At 33.7% G+C, this 13,943-nt stretch overlaps 3 protein-coding genes across 7 annotated transcripts; 1 reads left to right on the forward strand and 2 right to left on the reverse strand.

The window, feature by feature from the left end:
* Nucleotides 1-190: 190 nt before the first annotated feature.
* Nucleotides 191-6,021, forward strand: LOC106667615 (protein Cep78 homolog). Of its 3 annotated transcripts, none has more exons than XM_014395675.2 (13): nucleotides 191-399; nucleotides 470-715; nucleotides 790-980; nucleotides 3,641-3,837; nucleotides 3,902-4,076; nucleotides 4,151-4,332; nucleotides 4,397-4,512; nucleotides 4,569-4,646; nucleotides 4,767-4,808; nucleotides 4,868-5,014; nucleotides 5,093-5,557; nucleotides 5,627-5,813; nucleotides 5,871-6,021. In XM_014395675.2, exons 3-12 carry the CDS (start codon nucleotides 896-898, stop codon nucleotides 5,742-5,744), a joined length of 1,605 nt encoding a protein of 534 aa, XP_014251161.1. In that variant the 5' UTR covers nucleotides 191-399; nucleotides 470-715; nucleotides 790-895; the 3' UTR covers nucleotides 5,745-5,813; nucleotides 5,871-6,021. The 3 variants fall into 3 exon arrangements, with proteins under 3 accessions (XP_014251161.1, XP_014251159.1, XP_014251160.1); XM_014395673.2 differs by having other exon boundaries at nucleotides 3,661-3,837; XM_014395674.2 differs by having other exon boundaries at nucleotides 3,661-3,837; nucleotides 4,572-4,646.
* On the reverse strand, nucleotides 5,889-8,969 carry LOC106667617. 3 transcript variants are annotated; one of them, XR_001340604.2, is made up of 7 exons: nucleotides 8,858-8,969; nucleotides 8,683-8,791; nucleotides 7,253-7,471; nucleotides 7,107-7,198; nucleotides 6,934-7,054; nucleotides 6,290-6,516; nucleotides 5,889-6,206 (listed from the first exon to the last, which is right to left on the reverse strand). XR_001340604.2 is itself a non-coding variant. In XM_014395678.2 (6 exons), exons 1-6 carry the CDS (start codon nucleotides 8,898-8,900, stop codon nucleotides 6,411-6,413), a joined length of 690 nt encoding a protein of 229 aa, XP_014251164.1. In that variant the 5' UTR covers nucleotides 8,901-8,969; the 3' UTR covers nucleotides 5,889-6,410. The 3 variants fall into 3 exon arrangements, 2 of the variants coding, with proteins under 2 accessions (XP_014251164.1, XP_014251163.1); XM_014395678.2 differs by having other exon boundaries at nucleotides 5,889-6,516; XM_014395677.1 differs by lacking the exons at nucleotides 5,889-6,206; nucleotides 6,290-6,516 and adding an exon at nucleotides 6,635-6,806.
* Nucleotides 8,970-9,655: 686 nt separating this feature from the next.
* On the reverse strand, nucleotides 9,656-13,909 carry LOC106667631 (serine/threonine/tyrosine-interacting protein B-like). Its single transcript, XM_014395698.2, has 3 exons — nucleotides 13,544-13,909; nucleotides 9,946-10,382; nucleotides 9,656-9,888 (listed from the first exon to the last, which is right to left on the reverse strand). The coding sequence occupies exons 2-3, from the start codon at nucleotides 10,374-10,376 to the stop codon at nucleotides 9,717-9,719; spliced, it is 603 nt and encodes a 200-aa protein (XP_014251184.1). The 5' UTR covers nucleotides 10,377-10,382; nucleotides 13,544-13,909; the 3' UTR covers nucleotides 9,656-9,716.
* Between the last annotated feature and the right edge of the window lie 34 nt (nucleotides 13,910-13,943).

Raw genomic sequence — 13,943 nt, forward strand, 5'->3', positions numbered from 1 at the left:
TTTGACCTGTCAAAAATTGCTATCGTTTAACCAGTTGAAATTCAACTGCGGTACCAAATAACATTGCCCTTTCATTATGTTTTTTTAGTAACACAAGCAAATGTTTTGTCAAATGCTTAACATACAGCATTTGTTATATTTTAAGTTTTTTAAATATTTTTTATAATTTATCAATAAAATCATACTTGTAAACATAAGGTTTATTTTCTTACATTTTGATTTAATTAATGTTTGTTTTAGATTAGTTCTCTAATAGTTAGTCCATTGATTTTTGTTTAAAAGATCTCCTTTCTCAAAGTAAATTATTTTGCAAATTATCGCATTTGTTTGAAAATCATCAAATAATGCCGGATTCGGTCAAATCTTGCGGAAGCAGTAGACGCAGTATCAGCAGTAGAGGTGAGGTGTTCTTAATTCCTTTATAATTTTATGAAATAGTTCTTTATATTGACATATTTTTCATTTGAAGGGAGTACGACAAGCTTTAAAACCAACTGGTCCATGTGCCACAGTTTCTCCGACTGCTATGATTATGTCTGCAAAGCACACCACACCCAGCCTTTACGGGACATAAAAGCTCATCTATCTCGAAATATTCTTTCATTCAATGGAGATAGGATAAAATATGAGGACTGGATTCCATTGACAAAGGCCATTGCAGGAGATAAATTTTTGCATTACATCGGCATAAGAAGTCATTTATCTTCAGGGAGTGGTAAATTCTTTTATTGTCTTTTATTGGAGTATTCAACTTACTCTACACCTCATTTTAATTTTCTCATTTCACAGTAATGCTGGATAAAATAAACTGTGAGAAGAAAGTAAAGGAATTTACCAAAGGGCCCGTCATTTTCACTAAGTTCATGTTGATCAATTTAATGAACGCTTTATCCGAATGCTTGTCCCAGTCAAAGGCGTTGATGTGTCTTCAATTGCAAATGCTACCACTCCATGGAGAACCAATTCAAATTTTGAATGGGGTAAGCGAAATTCCATGTAATGTTACTATTTCTTTTTATAAACATATGATTTTTATAATTTAATCAGTACTGTTAAAACTACAAAAATGATAAAATTATTTTATTTAGAACTGAACATTGTAAAGGCATTAGAATTATATAATAAACACCCAAAGAAATTGTATGTAAATTTTTTTTTTTTGGTATGAGAAATTTTGTTATACACTATGGTGATTAGTGACAGTTAGTCGATGATTATTTGGAAATTGTGAGATGCGGTCTGATGTGATGTAGGTTTCAGAAAAACATTTTCTTTATCGTGCCAACGTTTCAATCTTTATTGAGATCATCTTCAGGAGATTTACAAACATTGTTTAAATTTAACAAATATATTTTTTTCCACATCCTACATGTATTTGTTAAATGTAAACAATCTTTGTAAATCCCAGGCCCATTGGCACGATAAAATGTTTTTCTGAAACCTACATCACACCAGACTGCATCTCACAATTTATTATACACTGTTCTGGTCTGAACATGATTCTACCAAAATTAAATGTCCCCTAATACCAAAAATGCAGTTTGATTTATACTGAGATTTCTCATTAAAGTGTGTTTTTTGTTTCCTGTCTGTTAGGGGCTTAACTAAACAAAAATCACACAAACTTACCGATGAAGATACAATTTACCAAATCATGACTCATGCCTGACAGACCAAAACAGTGATGATAGGCACATCAGGATGATCAGAAACAACTAAACAATTAACTAGCACTAAGGCATTTTCCTTGAACTATTTATAAACCATTTTTATGACTTCCCCAGTTGTATTCAACAATAGTATGATTTGCCAATGATGTCTATGACTATGCTTTCTCAAAACTGAAGAGAATTTCGATATATTGAATTTTTTTTCTTCTTCGTGGTCATTGGTGACTTAAGTATCTTTTCTTCCACCTCAACCTAAAAGATCAATTGTGGAATTGACCCTTTTTTTTTATATCAAAGCCTTAAAAAATACACTGCCCTTAAACTAATGTGGAATTTTCCAGGGTTCTTTTTTCTTTATTCTTTCTGGCATCAGAATGTACTATTTCCGGGCAATTCGTTGCAGTCGCATACTCCAATGTTTCTGTTTCCTCATGACAGAGTTGTCATGTTTCTGTCTCAGTTTTTCTATTTTTGAGATGTCTATTGAATAGGAAATGGCTAGTATAAAGGCCTATTATTTTTACTCTATTAATTAAACACAATTTTTTTTAATGAAAATTTTTTGTTACAGCCTAATGTAGTACCATCATTAATAAAAATGTTTCTATATGAAGCCGCGATTTGCTCACAATTTAAATAAACGGGCAGTCAAAATGAAAAGTTTGTGGCATGGGTGATCGAAGTCATGGCAGCTCAAGCGGTTGAGCAGTGGCATATTTGCCAAAAGTTGTGGGTCCAAATCCCGCCTGTGACACAAATTTGTGCACTGTTTAATCCTTTTTAAATATTTCTTCATAGAGTTCTTCTGTATGGATTTTAACTTGGAAAATTGAAGGTGTGGGGCTTAAAACTTGTGTTAGGCTGAAATTTTCACTATTGATCCCTGCCTCTAGAAATATGGATGAAATAACTCAAAATAATCATGGATTCTCTTATATACAAAATAAAGTATAAGTTAAAACTTAATGATCATATTCCAGATACATGAAATACATTATAAAGAACGGGACCTGCAGAAAGCAAGTAAAACTACTTTTGAATAATTTTGTCCATTTTGTACTTTGTCTCCTCCTAAGATGGGCAGACAGGGATGGCCAGAAATGATTATGTTCATTACCTCGTACCCTTCAGTAAATTGGACAGGATGCGTGCTGTACAATGTATGCTATAGACTGGAGCATTGTCTGACATACAGCAAAAGTCCCTAAAGGCACCATCTTTTTTTGCTTTTCCTAGTCGCATCTTTTTGTTGCACAATTTGCTGACGATTGAACTAAGAGAGCAAGGTTCTTATGATGGGTATGAAAGGAAAATTTCAGATAAATTGAAATATTAAACTATGGTGGTCAATTGGTAAGGACGTCTAACTTGCTAGTAGAGGTTCTAGGTTCAAATCCTGGCACAGTTCATAGCTTTCTAATAGAAACTAGTTAATAAAGTATTGTGAACTGTTGGAATTACTTTTACTTTAGTTTAAAAGATGTAAATTTTCAAAACAATTTAATCATTTTTACGTCATTATTGGTTTCTTTTAACTTTTTCTTCCATCTACTATTTGACAAAAGTCTGACCTATAACAACATGTGAGAAACATTTTATTGGATCAAAGAGAAAGTAAGTACTATTTAACTAATCTTGTTAAATAGTATCATGAGAACTGTTACAAAAACATATTTATTTAAGCAATAATGACAATTGTCTGACATGAAATAAGCAGGTTCTTGTAAGACCCACCAAGTTACACAGTAAAGCACACTTTGCAAAGTCCTAATATTCAAAGGTGGATGTCTTTATGGCAAGTTGAAAAATTAAAATTCATCTGGTCATGTTATCAACTTTACTGGTCTATCAGCGAGATTAATTCATTTATCACTGCATAGACTGCACCACAATTTAGATGTTCTTAATTATGTTTTAAGACACTTTTTTATTCAATCCTTGTTTGTTTTTTTAAAATTTAATTTGTTCAGACCGACCTCTTTACCTGCAGGCACTTGAGGTCACAAAATCTCTACAGCACCTGTCCTTACCATCTTGCAAAATTGGTGACGAATATTGTGAAATTTTATGCAGGGCAATAAGAAACACAGCTTCTCTTGTATCGCTTGATTTATCGAACAACAACCTTTCAGAAAAAGGTGCTGCCAGTATCGCAGAACTGTTGAAGGTTTAGAGAGAAAAAAATTAAAATTAAGAAATTGCTTTTTTTAAATATACGTAAACTTTCCCAGGTCCAAGAGATCGCCAGGTACGGAGAATGCTGGAAACATTCTCTGCGATATCGGGAAGTACCAAATGAACTAATACCTGGCCTTCGAAGGGTGACAATCAACAATAATCCAGACATTGGCGACAAAGGGCTTCGTTGCATTATTGATGTTCTGTTTGATGATTACTGGATCAAAGGTAAAATAATTTGATTATTCAAAATTGTACTTGCATTTTTTATTTTTTTAAATAAAAAAGTTTTAATTTAAAAGCCATTGATATGCAAAATTGCGGAATAACTGACAGAGGATGTACTTTAATACAAAAACTGCTCGAGATTGACAGTGAAATTGTTATTTTTGACGTACGAAGAAATCCTATTATTGATACTAGTATAATAGCAAATATTGTTGAAACGCTTGCTCTTAATTCAAGCGAGGAAGATAAGGGAAAGGTGAATTTCATCAAAGCTGAAAAGAAATGTTTAAATGTTTATGTATTTTATTTTTTTTTTATAGTACGGATGGCTGGACATTAGACCATCCAACCCTGTAGCTATCTGGAATTCAGGATCATCGGTCCACAGCTTGAGAACAAGATCTGCTTTCAACTTAAACAGAGGAATAAGCAAGACGTGAGTAACAGCGGTAGGCATAAATTGACAAGAGGTTCTGATACAATTATTTTCAGCAGTGAATCGTTAATAAAAAGCTTTAGCACTCCTTTGATACCTAGAAATGCCAAACTACTTGACGGAAAAGGGACAAAGTAGGTGTTAATATACAATAATTGCCAAAATTATACAAATAAATATTGTATAATTACAAAAAGTAAAATAGTGACACTTTTGTTTTAATTTAAAATTGGTAAATGACTTTTGACTTTTAGGAAGGATCAGCTTAAAAACACAAAAGCAATTTCTAATCTGAGGTAATAGTTAAACACTATATTAAAAAAAAAAAAATGTCTTAACAATTTTATTTTGACAGTATGCAAGGGATTATGAAGAACATCGGAAAATACAGTTCAATACAATTTCAGGATTATTCGATCAGATCGAAAGTTACAAAGAATAATAAATCAAATGAGCCGATGAAAGCATTGCCACAACCAGGAGTCGTTCTGCTTAATGCAAGGTGCTTAAGATTCAATGTGAAGTTCATACATATGTAACCAAATTTTGGTTTTACAATTTTTTTTTAAATTTATTCTAGGGGCAGCATATCACAAAACACCGTCTCAAGGAATACAAGCCTCATGCAGATACAGAGGAAGCCGAATAATAAAACCCGTCCACAGACTTCAGGAGGTGAGTTGACAGGTAGGGTGACACCGAGCCAACCGGCGAATGTTAAAAGCAGACAAGAAAACAGCAACCACAGAGGCAAGACACCTACAAAAGTGGAATCGAAACCGAAACAGCCTGAAATACCGGTGGAAGAAAATGTGCAAACCTGTAAAGAGGAAGATAAGGAGATGAATATTGAAACAACAATAAAAAAGTGCAAGAAATTCAACAAACTGCATGAAGCATGTGCCTCAAGGATAACCAGCAACCAAAACCTAGCTGCAACCGTTGTGAAACAGCCGATTATAATATCCAAACAACAGATTAGTAAGAAATATTTTAAAAGAAGCTTATCCGGAGAAGAGACAGTTTTTGCAGGCATTGATTTAAGGTATTTTTAAATTCCTTTAATCGCTTTTAAATTTGAAAATTTAACATTTGTCTACTGTTAAATTTATAGTTCAAGTTCTGATAGTGATGAAGAGTTCATCCTAAGGGAGAAACACAGCGTCGCTTCAATCCGACATACTTTCCGAAGGTTTTTGGAATCACAAGAGAACCTTTGTAGTGATTTATAATTTACTTTATGTAGACATTTCCCCAAAAGTGCTTTCAGATGGGCATCAAACCACCAGTGTAAAAAAAAGGTGAGTGTGTTTCAATGAAAAATCAACCAGGGTTAATGGTCTTTTTTTTATAAACAGGTGCCCAATAAAAATAAATTTGAAAGAGGAAGTGTGTTTAATACTTATGTGAATTACATTTGATAATCCAATTGTTATTCAGATACAAAAGGATAACAGAAACGACAGAAGAAAAATATTGATTAAAGGAGAAAATAAACATTTTTTATTACATGGTCTCAATAATTAGATTGTAAATAAGAACAATTATTCTTAAACTTAAAGTTGATAAAATTCTTTTAACAAAAATGTCGTCAGTTTTTGAATAGTTTCTTCTTTCTGGATTTCAGACTTTTCAGCAATTCAGGCTGAATCCATATTTTTCCACCATGCATATGGAATTTTTGGTGATTCCATCTGAAAAAAGTATTTCTATTTTTCTTAAGAAATTAATTTAACTCTTTTTTTTAGAATTTTCTTTTTAAACCGAAGTAAAGTACCACTTGTAGTTTGGACATTTTTGATCATCCCAATCTGCTTTTTCTTCTTGGTGTGAAACTTGGAAATGACCAAACTTCAGATTTACCACAAAAAAATATATATCCTGCAGTGTATCACTTGCTAAAAGTCTAAAAACACCGGAGAAACAGTTTCAATATCATTTACGTTATCATCCTTTGATTTTTGACTTTCTGGTTCATCTACCGGTTCAGTATATGGCAGAGTGCTGAAAAAAAAAATTTTAAAAATTCACTTTTAAGTTCAAACAGTGACTTTTGCTTGCTGCCATTTCAAACAAACAAAACAAAAATTATTGGGGAGGGAAGAATAAACGGAATTTCAAATAAACGCAACAGAAATGTATATTTTAACAAATTTCAAGTTGTCACAAGGACAGGTGGGACGAGAAACAAAGGGGAGACCGTTTCGATATCGTTAACATTCGATCCGCTTGGTTTAGCCTCTTCAACATCTTTGACAAGTTTTTTATTAGAAGGTACATGTCTACGTCCCAGGCTGAAAAGAAACACTTATGATTAGAATTTAAATTTTATAGGGGGAAATTAAATTAGTTTCCTCTATCAAAGATGATTCACAGCAAGCAAAAGTTAAACAAAAAATATCCTTATTACTTTCAACTTACTGTTTCATTAAGCAGAAGATGAATACATAAAAAAATGCACCGAGGATTCCAAGGCCTATGGCTAAAATCCCTGAAAAAGCAAGCTGGTGAAACACGCCGACTGCCTTTCGGTCTAGCTCAGCTAGAAACAAAATTAATTTATTAACAATAAAACATTTCAATAATCACACTACCTTTAACATCTTTCTCGTTTTCAAGGCTTGCTAGCCAGAGGTTCAGCTCAGTGTAGTTCAGGACACACTTGTTAAAAATCAAATCATGGAACCTTCCAGTACAAATTATTATTTGAGCAATAAAATAAATTAAATTAAATACTCACTTTGCACACACGCATTTATTTATCTCAGAAGAGCATATCAGAGAAAAATCTTGACAGTGATCATCATGAGTGCAGTTCTGGTGATATCTCTTGGTTTCTATTGATTCTTTGCCTTTTATAAACAGTTCTTCATCTTTGGACTCTGAATGGGATAGGCTCTTTTTGAGTGAGTAGTAATTCAAGACACAAATGTTCTTCTTTGGGTCCCAATAATGATATCTACAAAATAATTGTACACAACAGCCAAAATTATTTCGTTTACTTATGAAATATTATTGGATCATTGGATGGAGGATTGCAGCTTGGTCGTTTTTGGTCATCACGGTCTGTATTTCCTTACTGCTTAGGTCTATTTAGATGGTTAGAAACAGCCAAATTACAAATAATATTGCAATAAGTTCAACAAGATTAACTATAAATTGTGATGGTTCTTTTTTATTTTATTATTTGTTGAAACTGTCAATAAATAAATTATTTGAAATGATTTTTAACATAAAAATTTAAGGATCACTGATTACTGATTTATATAAGCTCAAATCTCCACAAGCAAGGACAACATATATGTTGAGTTGAGCCTATCACTTCTTGCAGCTCGCTAGCAATTCTAGTTATTGTGTAATTTACAATAGGTCAGCAACTGGCCTCGAGAATCACTCACGTCGGATGTAGGCAGTTGGGGATCATATGTCAGAGCACAGTATTGTCTGTTCAGCCACCTGAGGTCGGGCTCCAGGGGTTATCAACAGCTAGGTCATGTCATTCTACAAATCCGAACCTATTCTCACTCTCACCCAGTCTTAAATACATTTTTGTTATTTACATTCCATTCACTCAGGGTAGTGAAATACTTGACATTCCTCCATCATCATTTACACCTATTATACAACCTAATTGAGGTTCAATGGGGTAATTAATATTCCACTATTCGCTCTTTTACACTACACGTTCATGCCAACGTTCACTACGTACATTCACTCTCAACACACACTAGTGAACACAAAACACGATATCCCCTTCACACTATAATTCCCTTCTTCTATTAGTCAGATCCTCTGAGGGCACTAATCGACAGTGCTGTCAAAGGGATGGATTGTGGTGGTTAAGTCCGAAGGTTGTGATACTAAGCCTTAGCCACATCTACCTTTTTATTTAAGGATAAGTTTATAAGATAAGAATTGATTATTTTTAAACTTTATAGTTCAGCTTTTGTTGATAATTTTTGATAGCAATTATTTTGGTCTGTCTATCCTCACTGGGTTGGTCAGGTACATTTTGGCATTTTACCATTTTAAGACAGATAGGCAGAACAAAACAATTGGTAACGGCAAAATTACTCTTAAAAAATGTTTTTTTCTTTGAATGTCTTTGAATCTTAAAATTTAGTACAGTCATGCCTAACTAGAAATCTCCTAGCTAGAAAAAAAAATCACCTGATGCAAGTGCACTTTTGGTCAATCTTCGAACATCTGAGTGCCGTAGTATTGAAATTGCAATTCAAATCATCTGAGCACGCTTGCAGATAAATGCCGAGAGCTTGTTCTGCAAAACAAGACAATCCATAAAATAAATTGAAGTTAAAAAAAAAAAAAAAAAAAAAAAACGCACCGAAGAAAGCAAACACCAAAAGAAAATAATGAAATTGAAACATTGTACAACAGGCAAACAATTAATAGGACACAGACCGTATGCAGGTTCTCCCCACTGGGCCTGATACTAAAAATAATTCTGTTCCTCTGCCAGAACTTTATAAACAGATCCACTATTTTGTTTTTATATGAACTTTTCATGCACAAAAAAGAAAAATTTAATTAAATTCTATTACATTATTTAAACATATTCATACTGAAGAAATCAAGATCAAAAAAGTAATAAAATTACTAAACTCTCTAGTAATTAATTTAATTAATATGAGTTTTAATTGATCTTATTAACCATAGTAATAATTATTAATTTAATTATTACTAAAATATCTCAATTTTCTGACGGATTAAAATTTCAAACGACTATCTAGTGCATTCAATTAAAAGATTTTTTTAAATGTGAAATATAAAAAATTTAACAGCAAATATCCACACACTTGGATATTTCAAAGTTTTACCATCTATGACAAGTAAAAATAGAAATTTTTTGAAAAATTACATTTTTATGTCCTTACCATTTATACTCGATGCACATCATGTAAGTCTGTAGTTTCACTGATGGAAAAAAAATTAAATAAAAAAATAAATCAATTAAGCTTTAAAAAATTTGGTTTGTTTAATCCATGTTGCCATAAATGAAAAAAGGTGCGAAATAAAAATCGTGCGGCGAAATTTTGAGAAAGACTTTAATAAAATAGTTACTTACAAGTGAGTTTTTTTATAATGAAAGAGATACTTTATAAATAACAAAGTCAATTTTTCTACACGTCAGAATAAAATTATTTTTATTTCTTTTTTTAATATAATCAATCTTGATTATTGCTTTAGTCTTCCTCTATTTCATCGCAGGTACGTTTGTTTATGATTTTAGATGGTGATTGAGAGCACTGGAGCAGGCGCGCTTTGTAAATCGGCTCATATTCCTCTAGCTGGAACATGAAGCCCACATTTGGATTAATGCAGAAGCGTCTCTGCTGAACGAGATCATAAGCTTTCCTTAAAAAATCAAAAACTAATTAAAAATAAAATAAATAAATAAATAAGATGACATACTTAAATTCTAAACCGTATTTTTCCATGACGTAGGCTAGAACTAGAGCGGCACTTCTTGATATACCGGCATTTCCATGTACAAGAACTTTACCACCTGACTCAAGGATTTCATTGATGAAATCCCTAACAGTGACAAAGTGCTGGATGATATTCTCGGACGTCGAGTCTGCAATATCCAGGATTAAATACCTAAAATGGTCGAGAAAGTTGGGCCTGATGAACTGCGCCTCGAGCGAGTGCCTGACACAGACTATTCCCTTTATTCCGGACGATTTGAGCTCCTCGAGCTTCGAACGCATGGCGGATGAGTACGGTCCAAGGAACAGACCAGGTACAATTTCTTGCATCGTCCTTCGCATGCTGTACTTCCATTCTTCATGACTGTACAAATATTCAACCTTCGGATAACTTGGAACTGCATCGCCATTCATAATAACCTGTGAAGTTAATAAATAAAACAATGTTCTTTTTATAATAATTAAATTTGTCTCTTTATTCAGTAAAACACCACAGAACATTCAATATTAATACTTCTACATAGGCCAAACTTTTCAAACTTACACAAAACACTAAAACTTGACTACTACATTCCTTTTTCAAATTCTAAACTTGTCTGTCATTCATTTATTTTAGTTTTAGAGATCCGATCTGATTAATGCATCAGAAAATCAGACAAAACAGTCAGAAATTCAACAACACAGCGGATCTAATTTTACAAGAAATGTTCTTAAGTACAGAAATTTCAGGATTTTGAAGGAAGTGAGTGTCTGCCAGATTCGACAGACTAGCTTATCATACACTCCAAGCCAATCATAGATCAGATGTATTTATGATGTACGGTATAAACATATAATATTTTTAAACTTCACTGACATCTAGAACAACAGAACTTTCAGAAAATAAGTATGCAGTTTGCTAATTGTGGCTTGCCAAGTGTGTAGCTCTCCTAATTATTTAATTGAGATTCAAGGCCACAAAATACATTTTACAGATCAAAATAGCAAGTATAGGCACACCAAAATGATCAAAACATTAATGGAAGCAGTGAACGATGTAACCCATCATGTCACATAAGTGATCTTCAGGACTAGCACCAAGAGAAGGTGCTGACCAATTTGTTGTGGTAATCCCTACATCCTCCAAGTAATGGATGACAACTCAAGCTATAAGCGGTTGAGCATTATCCTGCATTAACACAATAAATGAAGTGAATGGTACCACAGCTTCCAGAACTTCCTCAATGTACCTTAGAGTAGCTAAAGATCCATTCTGTATGTTAATCAGTTCGGTACTGGCATAGACGTTGATTCTACCCCATACCGTAACTAACTCTTTGAAAAGGCTGTGACACACATGGCACATGGAGCATAGCTCCACATCTTTCCCTCACTAGGTTGTCTGATTGCCACAAACCAAACCGACAATCATCTGTGAAGAGAATATAACCCCCCTCATTGTTCAACTGTCCAAAAGAAATGCTGATATGTGTATTGTCGCCTTTTTACTCAATGCCTCTCTAGTATTAGAGAACGTGAAGCGAGATGTCTAGAGACTAGGCTATTCTTGCAAAGCCTTCTCATCACCCTTAGGAAGCCGTTAAATGACAGTTCCATGGTGCTGTAAGGGCAATAAAGCGATTATCTTTTTTAGTTAAATTTATTGGTTTTATGAAAGAAAACAATTTAAAAAACCAATAAACTCACAGAAAAGTTGGCTCTGGAAAGTATGAAATTGAATTGAATTGATTTTCTTTATTTTTAATTTTAAGAGTGTAAAAGGATTAGTAACACCGAAAATGTAAACAACTGATATTCATTTTGTTTTTACATTTTGTTAACTATTAATCTTTATACCTAGTTATTATGGAAAATAATGGAATAAATACTTTTTTATTTTTATTTTTTTTTGTCTTTGAGGATATTACAGAAAAATATAAAAAAGATTAATGCTTTTTCAGAATTAGTACATTTCCATACTTTCCAACATTTTTAAATTGTGAGATTTGATCTCGCGGTCACGTAGAGATGAATCTGTAGTTTAGTTGTTCCTGATCAACCTGTTCTGTCTATCCTTGCTTCTTTGGCCTGTCAAGTACAGACCCACCGCTAAAGATGGGTATAAGAAGCTGAAATGCGTGTGACAGATCAAAACAACACGTATAGTCAAGTCTAAAGCTTAACATCTTCTTGTGGTTTGGTCATTTTCATGCATGCAGAACACATTATAATGTTTCCCAATTGTTACTTTGTGTACAAGAACGGAAAATAAGAGTAGAGGCCTAGTTTCACAGTGGAAGCTAGGATCAAAGCTGGCTTATTCAGTTACGGCAGTGAAGCTACTCGCACACACCGCATTCTTCGTTGCTGCATGGGTTTTTGTGTTTCTAGTAGCAGTTAAAAAGAAAAAAAGGCAATGGCGAATAGATGGATTTCCAAACAAAATATAAATTTTGTGGAGTTAAACAAGGACCAAATCAACTTGTGAAACATTTTGGATCCTAATTATGAGAATAGATTTCTGTGAGCCTGCCTGACCACATTCGCATGGCATTGGGTTTACAAGGCACAAATAAAGTAACAAAAAAGATCAAAAATTTATGTTCTATGTATAACCAGGAGTTTTTTTTTCTTTTTCCTCTAAAAAGCGGAACAGGGGACTCTGAAACTCGCTACCATGTTCGAGAACTCTTCTTAAGTCCGGCAGCATGCCTATACGCTCTCTGTATGGAGCCAAGGCATGACACGCCTCTATTATGTGGGACAAATCGAGCAACCTTTCTCTGGTGTCCACCACACCAAAAGCAGGTGCCCATGTGTCAACCGTGTATGGCCAATCCTCAGTCGGGTAAGGATGATCCCTTGTCTCCTGCTCAGGTTCTCTAAAGGCCATCTACTGGTCGTGCTCTTGACTCGCAAGAGCCTCTCCGACGACCCCGCCCACTGACAACCAGGAGTTATTGAAAACTGAGAAAAGCAAAAAAGTTAATGTGGCACTAATGAGATTTATACACTAGCCATCAAATGGTTCAATGCTAAGGTATTATGTTATTTATTATGGTATGAACTGTGATCAGTCTTGAATTTTGCAACAACAGTACACAAGTCTACTGAAAAGATGTGTGTACACACATGCAGTAGCTGTCTACTTTCACACCAGCAGCTCGCACTTGTGCGATCAGGGAGGCAAGTCGAGCTACTGTAATGTGAGTACATAGGTTCAGTATTAGAAATGATGAATGATGGAGTGTGTGCGGTGTTCAATCCTTTTTTAAAAAAGATAGTTCCTATTCACAGTAAGTAAGGTTCAGTATTTGTCTACTGTCAGATCATCAACTCTTATTGTGTAACCAGGTCTTTAGGCAGTGAGCAAATGCTTTAGCTCATGACTTCCTGTTTTGGGGGGTTGGAAGAACTAAGCTGATCATGGACTAACAGGTTCAAAACTGGACTGACAATAACACTAGTTCACTGGGAGAAGTCTAATATTAATATTTAAATTATGTATAAAATATATTTTAAGTTGATTGTGGAGAGCATTAATAATAATCGTGTTTTAAATGATTAAAGTATGCCCTCTGTTAAAAACTTGATAAAATTACCTAAAATGCCCTCAAATCGTTCATGGAAAAGAATGTGTCTCCGAAGACATTTCTATGATCTGTTCCAGCTCGAAGAAATTCGACTTGACCATTTATCCTAATTAATTTGGTGTTCCCTCAGTCAGAATTTTCTTTATATAAAGAAGAGGCCGTTGAATTCAAATTACAATTTTTCAAATCCCGCTATAAAAAAATAACACCACAATGAAAGAAAGAAAAAAAGCCCCAGGGATTTTCTTTTCGAATTGTACAAAAGTGTGAGAACGTTGGGTCGAAAGGTTGAAAACTGCCAGGTTGAATACACAAATACAAGGAAAGAACAGGTTAAATCAAACAAGCAGGATTAACCGTCAATACATTGAAATAAACAATACAGAAATCGATTCATCATCGTTTATTG

This window comes from Cimex lectularius, unplaced genomic scaffold, assembly GCF_000648675.2.
Source record: "Cimex lectularius strain Harlan isolate CLEC.00 unplaced genomic scaffold, Clec_2.1 scaffold171, whole genome shotgun sequence".
In the NCBI taxonomy this organism is placed as follows: domain Eukaryota; kingdom Metazoa; phylum Arthropoda; class Insecta; order Hemiptera; family Cimicidae; genus Cimex; species Cimex lectularius.

Coding starts and splice junctions, on each gene's coding strand:
- LOC106667615 (XM_014395673.2), top strand. CDS start 345: ATGCCGGATTCGGTCAAATCTTGCGGAAGCAGTAGACGCAGTATCAGC. Junction 4,077..4,150: donor TGATGATTACTGGATCAAAG/GTAAAATAATTT, acceptor TTAATTTAAAAG/CCATTGATATGCAAAATTGC. Junction 5,558..5,626: donor TTTGCAGGCATTGATTTAAG/GTATTTTTAAAT, acceptor TTAAATTTATAG/TTCAAGTTCTGATAGTGATG.
- LOC106667617 (XM_014395677.1), bottom strand. CDS start 8,900: ATGTTTCAATTTCATTATTTTCTTTTGGTGTTTGCTTTCTTCG. Junction 7,472..8,682: donor CAAAAGTGCACTTGCATCAG/GTGATTTTTTTT, acceptor ATTATTTTGTAG/ATATCATTATTGGGACCCAA. Junction 6,807..6,933: donor ATCTTCTGCTTAATGAAACA/GTAAGTTGAAAG, acceptor GTTTCTTTTCAG/CCTGGGACGTAGACATGTAC.
- LOC106667631 (XM_014395698.2), bottom strand. CDS start 10,376: ATGAATGGCGATGCAGTTCCAAGTTATCCGAAGGTTGAATATTTGTAC. Junction 9,889..9,945: donor AAATACGGTTTAGAATTTAA/GTATGTCATCTT, acceptor TGATTTTTTAAG/GAAAGCTTATGATCTCGTTC.